This window comes from Halichondria panicea, chromosome 4, assembly GCF_963675165.1.
Source record: "Halichondria panicea chromosome 4, odHalPani1.1, whole genome shotgun sequence".
Lineage (NCBI taxonomy): Eukaryota > Metazoa > Porifera > Demospongiae > Suberitida > Halichondriidae > Halichondria > Halichondria panicea.
In genome coordinates this window covers 4,445,414-4,469,642 of record NC_087380.1, presented here as the reverse complement: position 1 = coordinate 4,469,642, position 24,229 = coordinate 4,445,414, and the positions used below count along the sequence as shown (strand labels likewise).

Below are 24,229 nucleotides of genomic sequence, written 5' to 3'. Positions count from 1 at the left end.
ACTCACATTGAAGGCTGTTGCAGTCTCTTCAGAATCTTTCATAGCATCATCTGTCCGCACAAACTTTCTATTCAACATATGAGTTAGCCTTGCACTAAAGCGCTAGCTTTTTGTTAGCTACAATACTCAGAAAATATCTGTTAAAACAGCTAGCTAGCAGTACAGTAGCCATTTGTAAAATTGATCTCTTTGGACACACCCTTTAATTATTCCTGTGGATGTAATGCGCATGCGCGCTCATTCCCCATGTGTGAGAAAATAATATCCAAGATCCAGATCCAGATCCTCCTGGCAGAATCATCTTTGTCTTGAGGGCCTGGTAAGCCACAAAACACTACCATATAACAATATAGATAACAATATGCATGTACACAGGTCTTTTCTTCTTAGATATTATATACACTGAACTACAGATCCTGGAAGAATCAATTTTCTTCTTTCTTGATGTCCTGGTAAGCCACATAATACAAAAAATAATAACTTACAATAGATGCATGTAAATAAGTCTTTTCTTCTCAGTGACTTTATATAGATAAGCTAACTTTAATATAAAATTCATTATAGATAACACTCTAATACTTTTGAGCGAAAGCAAAAACATGGCGAGAGGCATTAGCACAGCGCCAGCTTGAACACTAGTTATTATATCGATCAAACAGTAATTGTTATAATTGCATGCATGTATGCGCATGTATATTTATATACTACATAATTATAACACTTATATACTGGCCTATTACTATTCACATGCAGTCAATTAATGAAAAAATTATACTAAAAGTCATAGTTATGCTAATTAATGTCTTGTATATTCCTGAAATAAAATTAATCCTCTGGTTCCCTACACTCTATAATGTTCTTGATAATTCTCAGTATAGCCTCGGCATGATCCTTGGCTTGTTTGGCTTGCTCATAGTTGTACATATCAGCTGGTACAATACCGGATGGCCAGCGATTGGGGTATCTTGGTTCAAGGTAGTAGCTCTCCAAGGGGGTTGTGTGATTGACTAGTCCATGCGTCTCTCCAGGACGTTCAGACTGTAGCCCGTGTGCATGAGTACTGATATTGTGGGTAGTAAGAGCGTTATCGTCTAACCCACACACAAAGTACTTGCCTCCTTTGAGAGCTTTCTCTGCTACTTGGTGAGCAATAAAGCATACGTCTCCACACAATTGAGACTTGTTTCTTGCAATGTCGAACAGACCCTGGAGCGAGTCAAAATTAGCTTCAGCTTGTTTGAGCCAACGTTTTCCTTCATCAGGTTTAGGTTGAGGTCGTACATTCTCCTCACCAAATGGATCAGACTCATGCTGTGGTGCCGTCCCCCATCCAGAGCTTCCAAATTCCCTATCTGGTCTCGAAGATGAAGAACTACTTGCTCCACGTTCATCCCTACTGGAGGAAGGGTACTCGTATTGAGTGCGTGTGTACGTGTAGTAGTGACGTTCTCTGTGGAAATTATATCTGTGCCTTCTAGCAGTCTCATTAAGATCATCTCTATGAAACCTTCCAGTATTCCGCACCTCAATTTCAGAATTGAGAAATTTAAAAACCTTTTCAGCAAAATCTTGGTTGTTCGGATTCTTGTCTGGATGCCACTTGAGGTACAGACGCTTGATAGCCTTTCGCCGATCCTCCTCTGACAGCCTCCAAATATCATCCAATTGTTTTTTAAGATCACTAATAACTTCTTCCAAATCTTTCTCTTGGAAAATTCTATGTAGTCGAATTGGCTCAGTTTCTCCTTCAAACGGTACCACATTTTTTTCATCTTCGTTAACTTGTTTTGTACGTTTCAGCCCCCTCAAAAATTTGTACAGCTCAAGAATTCCCACTTCAATTCCTTCATCATCCGTTGGGCTTGTGTAGATCCTGTATCTCATGTCAATACGATGTACAGAATCAAGATTTCCTTCTTTAGGAAGTAGAGGGTGCATAATTCGTGCAAATATGATGTGATCATCACTATCTTCGTAGCCGACAAGCTCTCCAGGATGAAACACATTGTCAATAGCTTGGTCTAGTCGATGGTGCCACTCTGTAGGAATTTCCTTGCCAAGCTCATTAGAAGGTTTTTCGATTTGAATGTTGCTATCTTTGGCAGTGTATAGAATACCCTCTCGCTTGAGAACACTGTACAAGTGGGCAGGAGTTTGAAGCCTCAAAAGTGAAGTGAATATTGTGGCCATCTCTGAGGAAGAATGATCACCTACTTTTGGGTCATGTTGTTTAATGATTTTTATTAGCATCTTTGAAAGTGCTCTGATGATGTTATCAGTACCAATAACTGGATCAATGTTGGACTCAATGTACAAGCACAGTCGCTCATTAGAATCCTTCTGCACATGTTGCAGATGGAAAGATAAATCAAGCTGTCCAAGTTGTACACCGGTTTCTCTGAAAGTAATGAGAGTCCGTACCCGCTTAACTGTGACTACATCAATACTTGCCACAAATTCTGTGAAAACATCAACAAAATCCTCAACCTTACCTGTTGCTGCATGTTTCACAACAACATTTAGCACTCTTGGCAGCTCATTCTTCATACAGAGTGTTCTCTCCAAATTTTTATGAACTTCATTAGGTTCTATGGGGTGTTCAAATTCTGGAAGAATTTTTTTTTCACATACTTCAGACATACCTTCGGGTCTTACTAGTTTTGGAAGTGAGTCACAAAATTGGTTTTCTGTGAAATCATAATGGGTTTTTGGAAAGTAGATTAGGGAATACCCTGTGTTCTCTACTTTTGTTTTCATAACGTGACCAAAGAAACTTGAATTGTCTGCATACAACATTTCTGTGGAAAGTACTAATGTACCCTCACTCGATGGAAGATACAGTGGTGTAAGTTCTTCTGCATGATTTGATCCAGTTAAAAACTTATAGAGACATTTTAGTGCCTGAACAACACATGCTTCTGTATTTTCATCGAGTTTCTGTCTTTGTGATTGCTTGTAGGCTGTCTCTAGAACAAGTTGACAATGTTCGATACCCATACTATTACAAACTCCAATGCTCTGTAAGAGGCCCAAGAATGCTGGGTTGAGCTCACTTGGAGCAGAATGCAGGAATGGGTGGAGACCTTGAACCGTACAACTGAGGACATAGCAAGGTTTCACTAGTACAACCTGCCAACTCTGTGTGTTATCCTTATTAGCAGTACTGGGAACAGGGATGCACGGGATGTTCTTTAACTGCGTCAAATGATTTGTTGACAGTAAAGACAAGTTGTTTTGCAAGAATGTGAAGTGGCACTTAATTACTTTCATCACAGTTGTACATGTAGTACCATCTTCGGGTGGCTTGTTTGCAGCAGGATAGTTATCAAAGAGTTTTAAGTCTGTGAACTTTGCCATTGAAGATATATTCTTGAGATTGCTCACCACTTGTTCTATGGTGGGTTCAATTGTGACACCTAATTGATAAAGATAGGTCCTGTGTGAAAAGTAGTGGATTGGCAATGACACAATGGGCATGATTGTCCACAAGCAGTGTTCATGATCATGACCAAGCATAGCTGCACCATTCAACTTTGTTAGCTCCACCACTTCTCCATCTCTCTTATAAATACATCGACCAGGATTAGCAAATCGGAAGGGGGATTTGATCCAGCTCAGTTGTGGTAACTGTTGAGCTGGTACAAAGGCAATATTTGATACTTGCTTATTGAAATGAAGGTCGTTGGTCCAGCCCTTCTCGGCAACCTCAACAGAAAAGTAATGCTCAAGTAAAACTTGAGATGCAATTTTCGGATCGTCATGGCTCTCAGCAGTGAGTTGACACAGAGAGACAAACTCTTCCTTCGTGAGGGTCTGTCTAAGATGTAGCTGTTGAAAAAAGTGCTTCCATTTGCTCCACACCTGGGAATTACTAGTAAATAATGCTGGAAGAAATCTGTAGGTCTTTCGAAAAGCTGTGAAGATCGGTAAGGTATGATCACAAAAGTCTCTAACTGGTCTCAATGGTTCATCATCACCTTCACTGATACATGGAAGGTCTTCCAACAAATTAATAAATGTTCTTGCTGTAAAATAACACTGCCGGGTTTCTTTTCTCTTGTACATATGTTCTTGAGAGTTTGCTTTGTTTGTTCGGAAGAGAACATCCCTGATGTGCTCGAGGTGTTCATACCGCTCTGCTTCATTCAAAGAATCAAAGAATTTAAATATATACTGCGAATAAATTTTTTCACCAGTAATGCTGTTGATTGCCAACTGTGCTGAGCCAATAGCAGTCCATGCACCAAAACAATGAAGAAATATGACATCACAGTGTTTAATCCACTTTTTGTACCCGACAGCACTTGCAGACATGTTCCACTTAAACACTGTTTTTCCTTGAACAGTACTGAATTCTCCATCAACATTCTCAAATAAAGGAAGGGACTTGATGTAATTGAGACTCTCCGGATCACTTCTAAAGTCCACTGTTTTAGCAAAGTCAAATATGACTTCCACCATTTCTTTGGTGAGTAGTTTTGATAAGGATACTTCCTGGCTAAGGAAATACAAGTTTTTGAGAATAGCTTTACGATCTTTTAAGTGAGGACACGGAAGAGAAACACCCAATGGTAGTGCAATGAAGGGCATTTGAAGGGTAGAAAGTACATGGTACAGTTGAGACTCTTCAGCTGAAGTGATGGCTGGTTTTTCTCTCCCAGCTGACGCTACTGATAGAGGATACACAGGAAGCACCTTGCTTGAGATTGAATACAGGTGGCCTCCATTGGTTGGGATTAATGCCCATCGTTTTAACACTATGTCCAGTTTTTCTCTAAACGCAACATCACAAGAAAAACATTTCCACAGTGCTTTTAATCGGTTTTCAGACAAGTACCGATCAAAATTTTGTACTCTAGACGCTTGTAGTTCAGGTGGAAGCTCAGTAGATAAAATTGTACTGACGAGCTGTTCATAGTCAGAGCTTTCAGCAAAATATGCACTACTATATTCTGCTTTAAGTAGCTTTGGGTGTATGAACAGGTGCTGCATTGTTTTAAACAGACCAGAAAATTCCGATCTTAGCACTTTATCATGCTTATCAAAGTTTCTAAGAATACTATCAGCTGTAAGAAGAAGAGGATACCCATAAGGATTGTTGTCTGGAAATACCCATCCAGTTATCTTTGTGTCTTTTTCCTTTGGTGCCTGAAGCAAATAGTCTGTGAATCGTCTAAACACTTCTGCTCGTTTAAAAATAGTACAGTCAATAGCACAGGGGAATACACCTGTTCCAGTTTTGATTGCTTGCACGTTAAACTTCTGGTAGTAAGCATAAACTGAGCCAGGGTTGGTTTCTTGTAGTTTTGCTACCTTATCACCGATAGTCTTGTTTAGATGACGTTGCAGCCTTGATGGTGCTGCGGTGAGCTGCATGCCAATGGCTTCAAGTAAAGGCCTAATGGACTTCCTCTCATAATCTGGTACCCCCTCCACATATGAAGTAGGCGACCAAAAGTAAACTTGGGTGGAAGATAACTCACTTTTGATAGGACACCAATTAATCTTTACTGCCTTGGTTTCAGCGGTCTCAGAATTGCACACAACAGACAGTACAGAGGAGTTATGAATAACGAACTTGGTATACACACTCTCCGCTAACAATAGGTAACGTTTTTCCAACTTATCAAAGGAAGGGTGAGGGAATATACTGTAGTAATTGTTGAGAGAATCAAAAGCATCGTGAATTGACTTGAAAACATCTTTAGTTATGTAGTATTGCTGAGCATGCTCAAGAAGGTTAGCATAAGATGAGGCTATGGCTTCAAATATTTTTCTGTTCCATGCTGCTTTGTCATCTTCATGGCACGAATCTGTTGAGTGCCACAAGTCTCTACGATTGGAATCGAGGACGAAGTGCCCATTGATATGTACGGGTAGATTTGAATATACTGGCAAAGGGAGAAAACAAAATACTTTGCCAGAGACTGACATTTTTCTTGGGATTGTTGTTTCACTGGATTCATGTGGTGGAAGCTGAATAGGAGCTGCAATACCGTGTCGTGGCTTTATGTTACTAATGTATTTCCATGTTTGATTTTCATTTTCAATATCTCCAACGCCTTGTTGTATCAGCCAATTCTCTTTTACGTGTTGCTCAGCCCCTCCCCTCTTGTGTGTGACCGTGGAAATAGTAATAGGATAGCGTACCACGGTGGGTTTGGTGCCACTATCTTTTTTAAAGGTTGAGAGTGCATCATGGAGCTGAACACGAGAGACTTGGGCACATTGATTTACCGTTGTGCGATAGTTGCTCAATGTGACCATTGTGTGAGATTTCTCTTCTATGACAAAGAAACGAAGTTCTGTGACGTGGTTGAGGAAAAGCATAGCTTCTTTCATGTCAGGAGCCCAGTCTTTGAGATTAGAATGCATATCATCTGCTTTTAGAGACTTTGGATTTGTGAATTCATCCTTTTTTAGGATCTTTGACATTGCAACCAGCTCAGGGGTGTGTCTGAGAGGAAAACGAAACAAAGATCCACCTTTTTGTAGCTCTGGCGGGCAATTTTCCAACCTACTCTTGAGGTAAGCACTCTTCATATCTTTGAATGTGTCCCAGAACCCATCTTTAACCAAATTGTCAAACCTTCTTCCAGGATCACTTGCATTTGCTCCTGGAACATAGTGGCAGTGTGGATCCAGTATACAAATGGTTTCTCCTCCAGTGATAAAACTTGGACAATCAGTGAGATGGTAAACTACATTGAAACCGATGCCATACTGACCAATTGTCTCATCATCAGATCTCTTGCTACCTAGGCCAAGTTGCTGGATACCTTCTAGGTCCTTCTCTGAAAATTCACTATCATTCCAAACCAAAAGAGCTGGTCCCTGAAGCTTGCCCCATTCTTCTGATAAGATACCTTCTGCACCGTGAGTCCTCTTATCCAAAATGACATACATTTTAGTTGCCTTTGCATCATCAGCATTCTGTAGTAACTCTTTCAGGACTGTTATATCAAAAGGATAGCCTTCCAAAATGTTTTGGATCCTGCGTGTAAGTTCCTCATGCTGACCAAAAGGAGTGCCGTTGAAATGCGTTTTGGCAGTTGTAGAAAATCTTTCAAGAAATTGTGTTCTTATAGGGACCACTCCAAATTTTGTAGCTACATGTCTTGCTAAATTCCCGTGTACATAAGTGTACTTAGTCTCCTTTGGGGCCCACGGAGCATCATTGAAGGACAATTCGCTAGCAGGATGCATGACGTAGTTCTCATCAGGAAGCACGATTGATGTATCCTTAGGAGCATCACTGCTTACAAGCAGGGGAAGCAGTTGATTGAACACCTTCTGACATTCCTCACTGATTGGCTCACTGCCAAATTGTTCCTTTATTTTAGCAAGAGCAATCTGAATATCTGAAATGGTGAATTCCTCTTTTATATTCAGATGCTTGGTGAGATATCTGCGAAATGAGAGGCTAGACGGTAGAGGGTATAGATAGGGTCCATTCAAAGTCCATTTTGTAGCAACAACACTGACAGTGATGAATTGTTTTCCTGTCCAAATGCATGCCAGTTCTCGTAAGCTCTGAACATCAGTATTATCAGCGTTAACCAGGATACTATTAAAGAACTCATATATTCTACGGCACATTTTATCTGTCAGTTGAATTAGTTTCGTTGTGCATTCTTGTAATGAAAACAGTTCAATCAATTTCTTGAGCTGCAAGACAACCTCCTCAAAGGTTGGAGCACTTCTTATTCCTAGCAGCTGAATAGCATCTTCATCTATTGGTCCACATCCACCATCCTCTACGGAGGAATTGTTTACAAATGTGGCTTGCGACCCTGACACCTCCACATTGATGTTATCTGAGGGTTTAACAAACGGAATCATAAGATCTTCACCGCACATAAGTTGATGCTGTATAGCCCCTTTCCATGGAAGAAGGTAGTCAGGTGCCTTAGTTAGCACAGGAAGAAAGGGGATCTTAGACAGACCAATGTCACCCGCTTCTGTAGAAGCTGTACTTGCAGAAATGACTAAATGGGTTCTTGTCATTGCTCTCGTTGGACTGATCTGGTACAGTGTTGGCACAGAAGTTGCACGTTCCAAAAGCATGTTCCATGGGAGAATATTGTTTAGCATTCCGAGCTTCTTTAGACCTGCAGAAGATAGTTCTCTATGTATGAGCATATCCACAGGAAAACGAGCCTCAGATTCGTCAAACAGATCAGCAAACTTGGATTTTGGATCGATAATCTCATTGCACAAACGCAAAACCTCTCCATGTGGACAGCACGGAATCGATGGGATAGTCTTGAAGAAATATTCCACGTTACTACCACCTGGTCTATCGATGTTCGCCATGTACTGCTCTAACATGTACTGGATGGCTTTATTCCTCTCAGTAAAGATTGATGCTAGACTGTCAATGTTTCGAAAGAAAAGGTCGATAAATTCTTTCTCACCCACAGTGTAACCATCAAGATCGAAAAATATGTGATAGTTTTGCGGTAGATCCACTACAGGCACTTTTAGATGCTCAACAATTTTCAATACACACATAGGAGTGGATGAGTCTGTTGAAAGACAGAGAATTTTGGGCTCAAGGAATTTACTGTCAGTCAAATACAGCCATTGATTATCGCATGCAGAATAGAAGACCTGTCCCTTAGACATCAAAGAGTAGAGTGTGTCAATCATATGCTCCCAAGGATTGTGCTGAGTTAGCATGTCTTTATCAGGCCATAAACAATGAAAAATATATTCGGCTACATCTCCATTATTCATTAAGTCCTTTAGAGCTAGTATATGTGCAAAGTAAGCTCTTGGAATGACCCCTTGCATTAGTGAAACATTCCAAATGACTTCTCTGTCTGTAAGTGAGGTGGCTTCATCTGAGGTCCAGATCCCCCTGCGATTATTGATCACAGCAAAGTTGCTACTTAAATGCACTGGTAGGCCAGTCTTCTGAGAGAGGGGTAGGAAACAAAATATCTCTCCTTGGAATTCTGCATCCACACTGTAGCTACCAGGAGCGCCCAATGGGCAGGAGACTGATGCAGTGAAGTATTGTTGGGAGTAATCAGTCTCACTTTCTTGTGATACCAGCCAATGACAGCTGTTTGATTCATTAGAGAGAGAATCGAAGCAAGTTAGTTCTCTAATCTCAGTACCCGCACGGAGTCGAATTGGTGCTTCAATACACTTTCGAGTGATCTTCAACAAAATCTCTGGCGTGCTTTGTCCATGACTGATCGTTTGGAATGTAATAGTTCTCACGTGCTGTAGAAAAAGTAATAGAGTTGAGCTACTGTTCTTAATAGCAGATATAAGTTCCTGGACTATTAAATTTGAATAGCAGGTAGAACTAAGCTCACTAGGGTGTATCCTGAATGGAAGCCTAAATATTGTCCCTTCGTAATCAGATCGATCAAATCCAAACAAGCCATCATAAGGTGAGAGCTGACGCGAATTCGCAATGAACTTACTCGTGAAAAGAATTTTCTTGCCTGGCTGAGAAAAATTCTTTATCTCTTTTCTTAGGTAGGATAGTGTTGGATCAAAGATATATAGTTTGTCTCGACTAACAAATGACGGTACATCTGTCATGTGGTATACTGAACAAAAACCAATTCCAAACTTGCCAATCTTTAACACTTTGTTGGCCTTGGTTGCTCCAGCTAACTTTGTGATGTTAGTAAAATCATCTTCAGAAAAACTCTTGTTGTTATGAACAATTAACGCAGGACCATGAGCTTCTGCCATTCCTGAGAAAAACAGTTTCTTTGGATTTGTTTCATGCTGCCTAGTGTCATAGCAAATGTTCACTTCCGTAGCCTCTGCATCATCAGCATTCTGCAGTAGTTCCTTGATAATAGTGAGTCCATCTTTGTAGTCTCGGAGGATATTCTTCAATCGAGTGGTGAGTGGTTCGTGTTGACCAGCATCTTCAAAAGTGTCCTCAGAAATATCCAAAAACTCTGACAATGGAACTGCACCAAGGTTATGTGCCATGCTAGCAGAGATGTGGCTATGCACAAATTGGTAGGAGTCCTTTTCTTCTGACGATTGCAGGTAATCCTTGAGGAACTCATTGTCCGTGTACACAACCTCCGAAGCCTGAACTAGCTGAGGCAATTCAGACTCAGTCTCTACTGGTATCAGAACATCTTCTGGCATGACTTCGTCAGGAACTTTCTTATTTCCATTGTTTGTGAGCCAGTTTAGAATGTTCATGATCATACTCCAAGCATCCGATTGTTCAATAGCATTAGTTTGTACATCGTCCTTGATCATTTTGAGAATGGAAACGATCTGGGCTTGACTAACAGTCGTTGCGACTCTAGAAGCTGAGCCAAAAAGTGTTGAGTATTGAGACAGAATGTCGGGTAGAATGTAGATGTACGGTTCAAGATCACTCTTGAAGGTGGAGTTTAGCTTAAAAGCTACTACATCTGGTGCTATAAACTTCCTCTCTTTCTTGATATAAATCCATTCTGTGGTAGAATACAACGAAGCAAGATAGGAGATACCTCGACTATTCATGTAGTCATACACTTGAAGAACAAGCGAGTTCATAACATCAGCAGAGAGTTGATCCTTGTGTAAGAGTATCTCTTTATAGTGAGCGACCACATTCTGTGAGAAACTGTTAGAGTCAGCTGGTAACATGTTGGCAATTAGATCGGCAACCGCAGGGCACACAATGTAGACCTGTGAGCCCACTAGGCAGGGAATAGTGTTTTTCGTTGAAGGTGACAAAACCATTGAATTGTTCAGAGAGATAAAATGTGAGTTGAGGCCGTGTCCTTTCCATGAAATCTCTTCAGGATAACTGGACGGCTTATCACTGAGAATTGGGAGCCAGCTCCGGTTAGTAGCTAGATACTTGAGAGCAGTCGAGAAGGTATAGCTTTGATAATGATCATTAGCTACTACATACCTTCCACCTGTTTGGTTATAAAAAGTAGATGTGCTTATGTATTTAAGCACTGCCTTGGCCCGGCTCAGCTTTAAGCTGTCAACACGTTGCGGATATGAGCTGCAAGAACAACTAATGGAGTAGATAATGTCAAGGACTCGTTGTGGGGTGACTGCGACACAGAGACCACAGGTTTGTAAAGTTTGAACTCTTCCATTCGTATTGTAAGGAGCCTGAGGGAATACATCTTCTCCGCTATACAGAGCCGAAATATCAGCATCAAAAGGAGTGAATAGTTCAGAAGGAGTCTTTCGTCCATTACTTGTTTTTACGAATTGCAAGCTCTGAAGGTAACTGGCCATATTGTACTCTCTGGAGTTGAGGACTTGGAACATGTCCAACACTTCCGGCATTAGCTTGTCAATGAGATGGTCAGGAAAAGTCCTGTTATTAATGAGCGGGAACACATGATTGACAAGAAGTCTGAAATCAGATACAAATGGAATGCTTAGAGATTGCAATAGCTGTAGCTGATAATGGTTTTCCCGGGACAAAATAATTAGGTTTGAAGGCAGGTTTGCAACATTGAAAGCACATTTGTTAGGTTCTCCTATTGCCTGCTGTGTTACTGATTTTGATTCTGCTGTGTTAACAGAAAACAGTTCATCGGATGAGTTTGAAGCAGATGAAAAGATGCGAATGTTTTTTAAGACCTTCTTTCTCACCATAGAAGGAGTGTAAGTGCTAGATAGGAGAAACATTCTCATGCTATCAGCTTCCTGAGCTGTGAAAGCAACTCCTTTGTAATTTGATGTTGATGCTATGGCATCCAATAAGTTGTTTGTGTCGAGCATCTTTACGTTTGATGAAAGTTGCCTATGGTGTACATAGCTGAATTCACTTCGTAGACAAACCTTGATTTTCATTTTGTAGAGAGCAGAGAGCAAATTTCCAGAGCAAGATGTGTCGACATAAATCACAGCTTGTGTACTATGAAGAGGAGCAAGGTGAAAATTTATTTTTGAGCTGGAGGTAGAGATGTAGCAAGGAACCACAAGCTGACCAACAAAATGTTGTAGATTTTTTTTGTGCAACCAATTCCAGAACGTCTGAAGCCAAGTGGAGGGAATCTGAGAGTGGGGCATGGACACTAGACTGTTTCTACTTGAGGGTAGAGCCTGGGGAAGGAGGTGAGCAACCTCTTTCTCAGTGAGGAGTCGGAGCTTTGTCTGTTGACTAATAGCCACAGAATATAGACTTTGTTGAAGCTTTGTATCATCTGATGAATAGACAAGTAAGCGATCCAAGTTAGGGAGCAAGGATCGTGGACAATCATCTGAGCAAAGGAAAACTGTCTGCTGTCTGGAAGTTGCATCAAAGTTAATGAAGCTACCATTTGCTAAGGGCAGAAGATTCAATCCTCTTAGATCGTTGTAGCAACTGTCAGAAAGACAGTATGTTAAAATTACCATCTTGCCAATAGGGTCAATGCTAGAATAACATTGAGGGTAGTTGCGAAATTTGGAGCGAGCTAGCATTGGAGACATCTCTGTGACACCGACTTTAGCGTGACACATTGCTCTCCATATTCTTGAAGGGACTGTGACTAGTTGTACAGCACAATCAGCGAGAACTCGTTTCATAATGGAGGGAAGCTTGCTGCTTTCACTGATGAAGGTTGCTTGAGAGATGACGATCCAGTTCCCCACAACTTGAAGCGCTTCTATCTTCTCAGTATAAACAACTGCTTGCTGAAACAATGCAATGAACAAAGGATGGAGAATCTCAGAAAACTGGTTGTTTACAGTATTCACATCAGGCCAGGCATTGTAGAACTGATCATGAGAAATGTGTTTTTTAGCCTCTACTAGAAGCATAGCATAACAAGGTGGGAGGAGCTGACTAACGAGAATCTTGTTCCAATTTGCTGTAGGATCGTTTCTTCTCTCAATTCCTGGCCACTTTAGAGTACGTCGCTCGTCGTTCAGCCCAAATGTTCCATTGACATGAACCGGTAGTCCAGACGTAGCCTCCACTGGCATAGGAAGGAAACAAAATATCCGACCCCCAACAGAACTAGCACCTAGCTCCAAAACTGTACCGACCCAAGGAAATGTACGCTGTTTGGCTGCAGCTGCTTGTACTGTAGAGTTCCCTGATCCGACGCTGTTAGCTATCACCCAATTGCTCTGGCCAGCTTGGTTCTTCCTATGATTGTTGTCAGTCACAATTACAGAGAAGGTAGCTGTGAACGAAAATATTTGAGAAATTGAATAAGGCTGTTGAGAATGAGCTTGCCGAAGCTGATGCATGAACAATTTACGCTTGGAATTAACTGATGCTAGACTAGCTGGAGCTATTTCCACACAGAAGGATGTGCTGTGCTGACCACTCTGTGAGATATGCACTACTTGGATCTTGCATACTGACTTCAGAAACAAAAGCAAATACTTGGCCTCCTCTCTAAGAGCATCGAGGAGCACTTGTAGCTTTTGAGTGTTGTATATATTGTCTGAGAGACTGGATGCTTTTGTGCGTAATGGCAGTCGAAAGATAGTGTGTGAATATCGGGCCGATTCTTTATCGAAGCCCGCCAAGCCATTGAGTGGGGTGATAAAATCAGATGACTGGTCAATAAGGCTAGCCAGACTGAATGCCTGCCCAGCTTCACCTTTCCACACTTTTTCTTGAGGTTCAAAACAAGCTAAGCGATTGCCACTGACAATCACTGGTAGGTCTGAAAAAGAGAGAATTTTACTATATAATAGTGTACATGTACAAAATGCACGCATACAACTACAGCATAAGCTGTTATAATTGGCCGCAAGCAAAAAGCAGCTAACTAACCACTCATTCTTTACGTGTAGGTAGATCTAGTAGATTAGCGAGTACAACATACACATACCGTACAGCGGGAAATTTTTGTGAGGTGCAATTTTGCGTTTTTCAAGGGCAGACAGAAGATGCGAAAATAAAAACTGGAATAAACTCCCACGCACCAGTATTTCAAGCTTTGGTAGGTGGCTGGCATTGAAACACGATATTAGAACCCACAAACATGTTTGCTTATAATGGCTCTGGAGCCAAATAGCGAAAATGTGTACCAGCGAAAATTTCCGGCTATTTTATTCTGTTCTTCCTGCATGCAGCTGAAGCGTAACAGATTATTGAATTATTAATGCGTGTAATTATAAGTAACCTATAAAACTATAATCATACATGTAATATCGCCGCTTTACAATGGACATGTACATGTACATGTATGTTCACCCAAAATTCTTCCCTCACAAAATTAATGCCGTTTTAATTAAAACAAGAAAATACAGAATAAATAACAATTTCTTTAAAAATTCATATATCATGAACCATACATTGAAATTACTTGTATAACAGATAGCGCAGACCCAAGAGATATCTTGACACCATCTTCGTTACCTAGCAACTAACCACCCCCCTAATTAGCAATTGTTTACAAACATACTCAATTATGTACACAAACAATATTGTATGAAGGTACGAAGTGACTATAGACACTAAATAAGTGGTTCTCAATGTTCTCACGGTGACATGATTCAATCAGGATCTCCAGAAAGTTCTCTGCGAGGTCATATCAGCAGACGCCCTTTTCCCGGGAAACGTTTTCTTCACCTACACAAAGGTTTACAAGTTCAATGGTGGCGGCTCATGATGTCCACTGCTGTACTAACTAGCCTAAATACAGTTATACTGAAGCTATCAAGACTACAGATGCTACTCTAGACTTACCAGATCTAAGAAGTTGGTCCATCGCAAGAGCTTCTTCCTCAGGCCTTCAGGCTCTAGCTTGAGGTAGTTTCTTATCTAGCTATGATCCCAGTCACTGTCCTCTCACTCAACAAGGCCATAAGCACCGATATTCTCACTGTCTAGCTACTCTAGAACCTCACTGAGGTTGTATTACGAAGATCTTGAAACGGTCACTTTTCTTTCAACATTACTGTACGAAGCGTACCTCGAGGCAGCATATTAAAGATACCACGTAAAAGAGCAGCTCAATGCGCATGTGCTGGTACCTACAGCGTGCGCATAGCTCCAACACTGCGTGCACAGCGAATTATTTAAAATGACGTGGCCGTCATATGACAGCTTCAACGAGGAAAGGGTTAACTTGTTATACTGTACAAACTCAATGCTTGTCGGCGGTACATAACTGTCATGAAATTTTTCTGTTCAAACAAGACACGCCATTCGCTTACCTGAGATTTTGTATCAAGCCTAAATCATTATTATAATAATGTAATAGATATAATTTTATTATAATATTATAGCATGATACTAAGTATTATGACATATACCGTACCCTCGCGAAAATATGCCCACCCTTTTCTTCCTTTTCTGCAAGAAGTTTAGGCTTATTAGGGGACTAGGGCGTTTAATCGCGAACGGCGAGTTTTTAATTCGAATATACACCACCCACGGCCTCAAATCGAGGCGTACCTCTCTATGACAATTCTTTATTAATTTCATTTCAGTACATAGAATGAACATTTCATTGACAACAACAATGATAAACTAATGCATGATAAGAATGAACATCAAGAAGTGGACTCTGAATCTATTCGTTGCTCATCAGATGTAGCAGCAGAAACTTCCCAAAGCCAAAGGATGATACATGTAGGTCATACTCCTACAGAGCTATCAGGTACTTTGTTTCAGAAAACCAAGGCAAGGTAACCTGCAAAAAATTGGCCTAGGTGATGACTTTGTTCTCAGATTTAATTATTCCCTTTCTCTGCATATAGGACTAGTTGTTCCCTGCATATACATCTTCAAGGGCAAACAGATCCACACAGAGAATCTTTGTCTGATCTTGGTCCAGCAAGGAGTGTAGTCTAACTAGCTACTACCTAACACTTGTTTTCTTCGCTAAAAGCATTTAACTACTGCGCATGCTCAACTCTTCATTCTGGATGGGCGTATAGTCGAGTTAAAATATCCTTGTGCAAGAACTTCGAAGCAAAAGAGATGGGCGTTTATTCAAGATGGGATTATTTTTGCGAGGGTACCGTACAGGCACAAGCCCGGGGCAAGTTTCTTGTATAATTTTTTATTGCAAAACACAAGGATTATCACAATGCTTTATATCACGAGGACCCCTTACCAGATCATGAGGCTACGCGACCATGTAATAAAAATAAATAGCACGGAAGGGACTGTATGACTTGTATTACACCCTGCCTGATCAATGAAGTGCAAGTAAGAGTTTCTATAGGCTCTATAGTCAGGATTCGTATTTGTTGATTTGCAAAATAAAGCTTCGTTCTCGAGTTATGCCTACTTGGAATGCCATTGCAGCCTTTTCAGAAGAGTCCGTAGCAAAAATTGTTCAACGAGTGTTGCTATACTCTACTTATACCCTACTTGACTTGCAGCCATTTTGGCATCGATCGTTTTTAACAACAATCAGCATCGATCATTACCCACTCTTTGAGTTTCCCTGTGATTCTGGACTCTGCATGCAAAATCATCATGATAATTATAATCAATGTGTGTATAAAAGCTAGCTTTATGTTATGTAGCTTTGGCACCTCCACCGAGGCATCAGCACCTGCGGTGCTTTCATTAAGTATGAGTTACCGTATACTCAGGTGAATTAAGGACTGGGTCCTTTAATTATTGCTGATTCAGCTAAAACGAAGCTCCGCCCACGCTTTTTACCAGCAGTGCATAAAAATGGATCTCAAACTGCTTAAATCTTTAGCTCTAATTCCGGAGTCCTAAACGCTCCTTGAAGCACTTACTTTTTAGTGTAGTAGCTAGTTCTAAGGCTAGTACACACAGTAATATTCGGAAGGAGCTGTTCCTTCAACTAAAGGTGAGATATTCTATAAAACATAGTTTTCTAGCTTAATTTTTTACATGTAAAAGCTAATAACTTACTCTACGTAGTGCAGACGGCTCCTTCCGAATATTAGTGTGTGTACTAGCCTTAGAACTAACTACTACACTAAAAAATAAGTGCTTCAAGGAGCGTTTAGGACTCCGGAATTAGAGCTAAAGATTTAAGCAGTTTGAGAGATCCATTTTTATGCACAATTGCTGGTAAAAAGCGTGGGCGGAGCTTCGTTTTAGCTGAATCAGCAATAATTGAAGGACCCAGTCCTTAATTCACTTGAGTAGTGGGACATTTTTGTGAGGTACAACATTTTTTGAAGGCAGAGCAGTTAACGCGAAAATTAAAATTGGGGATACTCCCACGCACTAGTAATTTACATGAGAAGCTATTGTTTCATTGAAACGAGAATCGAAAATTTATGCTGAGGGCTCTGGAGCCAAATAGAAAATGTACCGCTATACGGTATACAATTGCATGATGTGTTGGATGTAACAGACTAATTATTGTTGGCCATGATAACAAGAGAAAGAAACTATACAGAAACAAGATTTTCATAGAGCATTCACCCCGTGCGTTACGTTGAGCCTTCATCGCACAGCGGCAAACAGCTAAATTACCGTAATGACCTTTACATTATAGGGAATGATTGTGAATCTAGAAAGTATAACAATTAGAAAACAGTTGTTGCCTTCGAAGATTGCCTACAAGTTTCAACTATCAGTAGCCTCAACCACCGTCTCTTAGCAGTTTAAGCAGTCCATGGAAATGTCAGGCTCGCTCAATCAAACAGCTCATTCAATCCTGCTGCGCACGCACGGGGTAACCAGTCTTTGAGTAATCATAATCAGTGGAGTAATTAGTACGTGAGCACTCTGACAAATTCAATTAAGTTAACCAGATTTGCAATAAGGGTACATACATGTACATAAGAACCAGTGAACTGGCGTAATTAACTGTTACACGCACTATAATGACTTTTTTAATGAACTCACCTGTGAGATGATACACAGAGTTGAATCCAATCCCAAACCTTCCAACTTTGAAGGGGTCCTCAGCTTTGATGCTCTGTTGCAAGCTCTGTATTCCTTTCCAGTCTTCTTCTGTAAAGCAGGCATCATTGGCAGCTACAAGAGCAGGGCCTTGGAACATGGCCAAGTCAGGATGAGGGAGGTTGGAAGTGCTATGCTGTCTCTCGTCAACATAGAACCACACTGTTGTAGCTTCAGCATCATCAGCATTCTGGATCATTTCCTGTATATATGCATGTACATAATAATAATTATATACATGTGGTAAGTTTTGTGGGTAAAAAATTAACCTAGGCATCGGAACACATGCAATGCAGTGCACATAATGAAGCACGAAAATTATCTGCTATATATAATGGTACTTATATAAATAATAGTATAATTTATACCCAAATACACAGAGGGTGGCTACTTTCGACGGAGGTTACAACCAGTAATTAGGATTGGCAAAGCGTTTGTATCTGCAGTTCTGCAGGTACTTTCACTTATGTTTCAACTACTGCTCTTACAAATGTACTAGTCTTGGACTAATTAATGCACAGAACAAGGTAACAATTAAGCTTGTTAGGCTAAGCTGAAGTCTGATAATCGGCAACAAAAAAGCTTTCAACCATGTGGGCCCTTAGCGCGAGCGAGTAGGTGTTTGCTATTAAATTTGGTCGATTCTTTTATCCGGATAATCGAGAATTTGGATGATCGGGGTTCGGATAATCTGTATTGGACTAGATGCAATCTCTTAGTACTCCCAAAATAAAATAAAATTGTAATAATTATACGTAGTACCATTATTATGGTTAGCAGGTTATCAGGTGACCATGGATTAAATAACTTAATCTACACTTAAGTGTGCTTTAAGTTGGTTTGTTAATTGCATCACTTTTCGTCTGGAGAAATAGGCTCAGCTTGCTTCGAAGATGTACGTACCTGTACCTAAGCCAGATCCATATAATCGTTTCATCAAAGGTGCTTCGAATATTATAGCGTTCCAAAAGAGCAAACCAGATACTCATTGCCATATAGTTTGCGCACAAAGTTTCCCATCCAGTAAGCCAGATCAACTGGAGGCATATCCAGTAGTGGGATCGGGACTGTTGGTCAGCAGGAGAAATAAGTCGAGAACATGCCCAGTCAGTCCAGATAGCTTTAGATCGTATCTCTTTCTCCTATGCATCAGTTACTGGATACAAACCTACTAAAACTTGCTATTACGTCTAGCCAGCAACTGATTTAAAATGTAGCTAGATCTAGCTGCCACGAGGCTAGAGCTCACGTGACAGCACTAAATCCTTTAGAACACACCTAGCCAAGTCACGTGTTTTAATGCTGCACTTGGATGGCCTCTCGGTTACGTAATGCACTCGGCTGCGCCTCGAGCACCACGTTAACCTCGAGGCCATCCTCGGCACACAGATTAAAACACTTAATCTTGGCTAGGTGTGTTCTAAATAATACTTAATACACGGCAAGTTACTCCTTAGCTTTCACATGCACTTCTCAAATGTATAATGTTGTGAATTGTAGTCCAGAGCAATCTATAGTACGGGTACTATAGCTCATCGTTCCCTGCTAAATACACTCAAATCCTATAAGGTACATGTATAGATATAGTGTATTATAATGATTGTGCCTGATCTTCAATAAGCTGCAGTGCACTCTTTGTGTACACTAATTAATCATGCAGGCACCATAATGTTGTAGTGTGCAGGGAAAAGCCCACAATCCATTCAGGTGGACTGAATTACCAGGAACTGTAGTACATTACAACACCTGACTTTCCCCAGATACATTTACTAGAAACTCATTTCTAAGGAGTGTAGTTTCATGGGTATTCCATGGACACAGTTCAGCAGTATAATAGTGCTCTTCTTGTAAGAACTTAAGAATAGATCTAGTATTCTAATTTGCAAGGAATTAGGTCACAACATCTAACCTTGGTATTCAGGCACCACAGCAAGACTTAGCATAATTCTTCATAACTAGTTAACTCTACCCCTGCTTTGTTCTGCTCTAACAGTATAATTGGAATTTAGGCAACTTACAGTATTCCCCAAAAAGAATAGTTCATGCTAACACTTGGAGTATCCAGGAAAATGTACACTTTTTAGTGAATAGTAAATCTAATGTAGTAATTTGACATTTGTGGATAATGGGAGATTAGCTACATACATGTACATGTACTACATGTATGTACTACATGTACAGTAGACTCTCATTAATCCGGTCACCCTTGGGACCATGCAGCTTGGCCGGAATAGCGAGGTGGCTGTAGCTCAGGAAATAGCCGCGGCTTAAAAACGACCTTACCTCGAATCTAATGACTACTTTTGCGGTTCTTGTCTCGAGGATAATGTAGGATAATGAATCATTCTGTTCTCTATTTTAAGTGTAATCCGATTTTATTTGCTAAACCACACCCAAAACGTCATATCCGGCCGTAATATACATATAAAATTACATTGAAAACCTTGTTTGGGACAGCCAGCACTGGCCGGTCAACGGAATAGCGAGTGGCCGTACTTCAGGGTGAGTTTTGTGCAGTAAACATATAGCTAGCATTCTGTGCCAAGCCAAATGGCCGGTATATCGAGGTGGCCGTACTTCAGAGAGCCGGAATAGCGAGAGTCTACTGTATGTGCAACCTGGAGTACTCACGTAATCCTGGTAGGGTGAGGATTGACAGAGCATATACATTTTTTTAGCAATATAGCTTCACTATTTTCACTTGGCTAGCTTTGTTCAAACTATAATTATCTCTGCAGGAAAAACAAGATGATCTGAAAATTGACTGCACAGCTAGTTTTCTGAGCCCTTCTGTGCATAAAATTATGTGTAGACTCCACATTACTAATGCCGCGTTTCACTGCAATTTTCCTACAAACACTTAAGGATTTTTTTCAGATTTGGGGAAGCACCAAAAAGCGTGGAAACAAGAAAGTGTCCGATAAATCAGAACATATACTAATACCAAGGGCGTATAAAAGAAGAGGGCATGCAACTCCACTATCAGTACACGTAGCTTAGCAGAGTTCAAACGTGGGCGGAGGAATGTGTGCATTTGCATGAAGTGCTAAAAATAGAAATTTCATTTCATGCACAGTCATGCACATTCATCCGCCCATGTTTGAACTCTGCTCATATAGGAGTTGCATGCCCTCTCTTCTTTTATACGCCCTTGCTAATACTCATTAATGCGGGTATAGTGCAATTATATCATGTGAACTTTTCGGACTATTATATAATTTAGCACGCACAAGAAAAGCTAAAGAAATCAGCTGTACGTGCAGTAGATCTAGTATTTCCCCTGCAGATATAACAGTGTGAACATAACATAAGTGAAAATATATTATTGCTAAAAACGCTATTGTATATAATCACTTCATTGATCCTTGAGTAGCTGTAGCAGATACACAGACACACAGACATGCACACAAACACACTACCGTATACCTCGCTTGCGCATGCGCACTGAGGCATATAACTATAATATTATACACACACACATAATTATATATACAGACCAGTTTTAGCTGTTCTTTCTATACTGAAATAGAGTGCTTGCTAAAGCATGTCAGGCTGTATTATACGTATATACATGCACTCAACCCACTGCAGGCAATCTATGTAATAATTATAGGGAGGAGTTCTCACCTTGAAGATTTGTCCATCAGGATACCTCTCTAGAATACCTTTTATGGTAACAGACAGGGGAGGCCTTTTCTGTCCAAACTGTTCTGACTGATCAGCCATCATGAAAAGCGCTAGTTAGATCTATAGTGAGTAGGACGCATGCATGATTGGATGAAAAGAGTGCAGCATACGTACTGTACGACGACAAACCCCACACCACAAGGATCATATACATGTAGGTCTACAAGACAGCTATAAATCACATCTATAGCTTTGAAAGATAGAAGTACAACGCTCACCTGATTCATGATACAATTTCCTAGAGTAAAGAATAACTGTGCTTCTTTTAATAGCCGACTATATAGCTGTACTGAATCAGGCGGGTAATTCTGATTCCAACTATACAGTTATATATACCTATTAATTGGCAGTTCTAAAGGTTGTGTACAGTATATGTGTCTTTTTTATAGACTGTAAGGGCTTGTACTAAAAATAGATATCACCATCAGCTAACATGTGATGTATGTATGGTCAGGACAATAACAATGCTAAGAAAGTTAAAGTTACTTGCAAAGGTTGCTCAAATAAATTTCTCAGAAACAAGCAGTAACATGTGTTATATTCATCACTATCAGCAGATTCTAGACTTTTTCTTAGCATGCATGAATATAATTATTATACACAATAGCTATATCAAGAGTGCAGATGGGAACTACCTACCTCTACACAAAAACCTGTCAATTGCACGTGAGCAATTATAATAAGTGCAAGTGAAGAGGATTAACCGACTATTAGATGATTTTTGTGAAGAGATCGTCTCCTACTCAGTGTGCAGTGAGCAGCTCTGAACGTCTAGCTAGAATCAAATGTCATAATTATTGTTTCAATTACCATACCCCTAAAAGTCACGGTTTATATTTACTAGGAGTAAGTTTACAATACTTCATCACGTGCGAGTCATGTTATTTGTGCACAGTTTTTGTGTAAAAGTATCGGTAGTTCGACACTCTTCTCTTCTTGTGCACTCTTGGCTATTATTTGTTCGCAGTTGGTAGTTGGTAGTTGGTAGTTTGCAGTTTGCAGTTTGCAGTTGGTAGTTGGTAGTTGGTAGTTCGCTAGTTAGCTAGTTGGTAATTGGCACTACTTGGTAGTTCGCTAGTTGGCAGTTGGTAGTTAAATTTTGCAACGACTAGACTAATACCCACTTTTTTATGATCATTCTCTAGATCTGCAAAACCTGTTTCTCTAAGCTAGCGTAATACTTCATTGATGGAGGAAGCCCTACTTAATGTATAGCGGACACACGTTATTGCCGTCTGATTCCAGCAATGACGCCATGCAGTTAGCAAATGTTGTATTGTGGAGTTGTATACACTGCCTCAACCATAACTGCCATAACGGCCTCCAAAATTTTAGTTAAGATATGCATGATGCTGCATTATTATATTGTTAGATATCTAGCTGGCCTAAGACGACAATAGTGTGTGTGTTTATTACATTATCTTTATCTTTACATTACTTATACATGTGCACCTTTTCTGGTGTGTTCAATATTATTACGGTAAGTAAAGCCGGCACCATGCATCTAGCTAGCTAGCTCAAAAGAAACAAATTTTATCAATGGCATTTTTTTAGGTACCCCCATTAATGAAGTATTAAGCTAGCTTAGAGAAACAGGTTTTGCATGGCACTCTTAACATAATTATAAAATGGGCTTTAATGCAAAGTGTGTCATGAACTACCATCTGCCTACTACCAACTGCCTGCCAACTTTGAGGCTAGGTCTCTGCACGTGGTAGCCTTATTGATACTGGTATTTTCTGGGGGACAAAATATTCGTGGTTTTCGTGGTTGGAGCTCGATCAGACCACGAATATTTTACCCACGTGAAGCGGCCTTGCCTACTGTGTTTTGCAAGTTGTTTGTCATTGTGCACAGTAAATGGGCGTTGTCTATAGTACTACTGAGTCTGTAGTAAAGTGAAGGTGTCTATTCAGCAAAAAAATTTAAATTTGCTAACTTAGTTAGCTAAGCTGTTATAGTGTATATGCCACATGCAGTACTCTGTTGACTTGCTATACTTATGTTGATTTGAGCCAGTATGGCAGTTGTTTTAGTTATAGAAGTGCACTAAAAGAGCAGGTAGAAATTAGAGGACATAGAGAAAGTTATGAGTCAGCACGTTCCTGATTAAATCTAGTAACCACAGTAGTACTATAGACAACGCCCATTTACTGTGCACAATGACAAGCAACTTGCAAAACACAGTACCTTTACCTGCAGTGCAAGCAGCAACCACGAAAATATTATCCATGAAGTGACTAAAATAATATTGCTCAACCACAAATGTTTTGTCCCCTCCCCCCCCCCCCCCCCCCCCGGAAAAATTAGATCTACCAGCTATACAGTATTTTGTGGTTTATTCTAATTTTGCATTTCAACCAACATTATTCCCAACACCTAGTCTCGAATTCCAGCCTCTTTTGAAGAGTTTGGGGAGGGCGTGGCCAGACTATGCACACCGTCACGGCAGCTGGCCAGTCCCTTTCTCCCCAAGAGAAAGGGAGTGGTCTCCAGTCTAGACTAGATCTAGCAACTATGTCTATAACACAACTCGGCCAATCAATATTGATTGCGAACTACAGGTAGGGTTAGGGTTAGGGTAATTAGTGAACTCACTTCTTCAACTTGACCGCTTCCATTCCATTTGTCAGATTCTGGGGACTGCATGCTGTTCATGTTGTGCATGCCGAGGTACAGGTGCATGCAACATCTGACCACAACATAATTATTCTCAGGAAACAGCCGCACCTTGATAGAGAAGCG

General features: G+C 40.4%; 1 protein-coding gene across 2 annotated transcripts; it reads right to left on the bottom strand.

The window, feature by feature from the left end:
* Positions 1-43: 43 nt before the first annotated feature.
* On the bottom strand, positions 44-24,195 carry LOC135334597 (sacsin-like). Of its 2 annotated transcripts, none has more exons than XM_064529848.1 (4): positions 24,083-24,195; positions 21,425-21,544; positions 17,741-17,999; positions 44-13,610 (listed from the first exon to the last, which is right to left on the bottom strand). In XM_064529848.1, the coding sequence occupies exons 2-4, from the start codon at positions 21,524-21,526 to the stop codon at positions 826-828; spliced, it is 13,146 nt and encodes a 4,381-aa protein (XP_064385918.1). In that variant the 5' UTR covers positions 21,527-21,544; positions 24,083-24,195; the 3' UTR covers positions 44-825. The 2 variants fall into 2 exon arrangements, with proteins under 2 accessions (XP_064385918.1, XP_064385917.1); XM_064529847.1 differs by lacking the exon at positions 24,083-24,195 and adding an exon at positions 21,703-21,955.
* Positions 24,196-24,229: the final 34 nt, after the last annotated feature.

Bases quoted from the DNA above. Each gene is read 5' to 3' on its own strand.
- LOC135334597 (XM_064529848.1), bottom strand. From the start codon at position 21,526: ATGATGGCTGATCAGTCAGAACAGTTTGGACAGAAAAGGCCTCCCCTG. The intron at 18,000-21,424 runs GTGAGAACTCCT...GCATATATACAG, and splicing joins CTGATGGACAAATCTTCAAG to GAAATGATCCAGAATGCTGA. The intron at 13,611-17,740 runs GTGAGTTCATTA...TCTCTTTTTCAG, and splicing joins CTCTGTGTATCATCTCACAG to ACCTACCAGTGATTGTCAGT.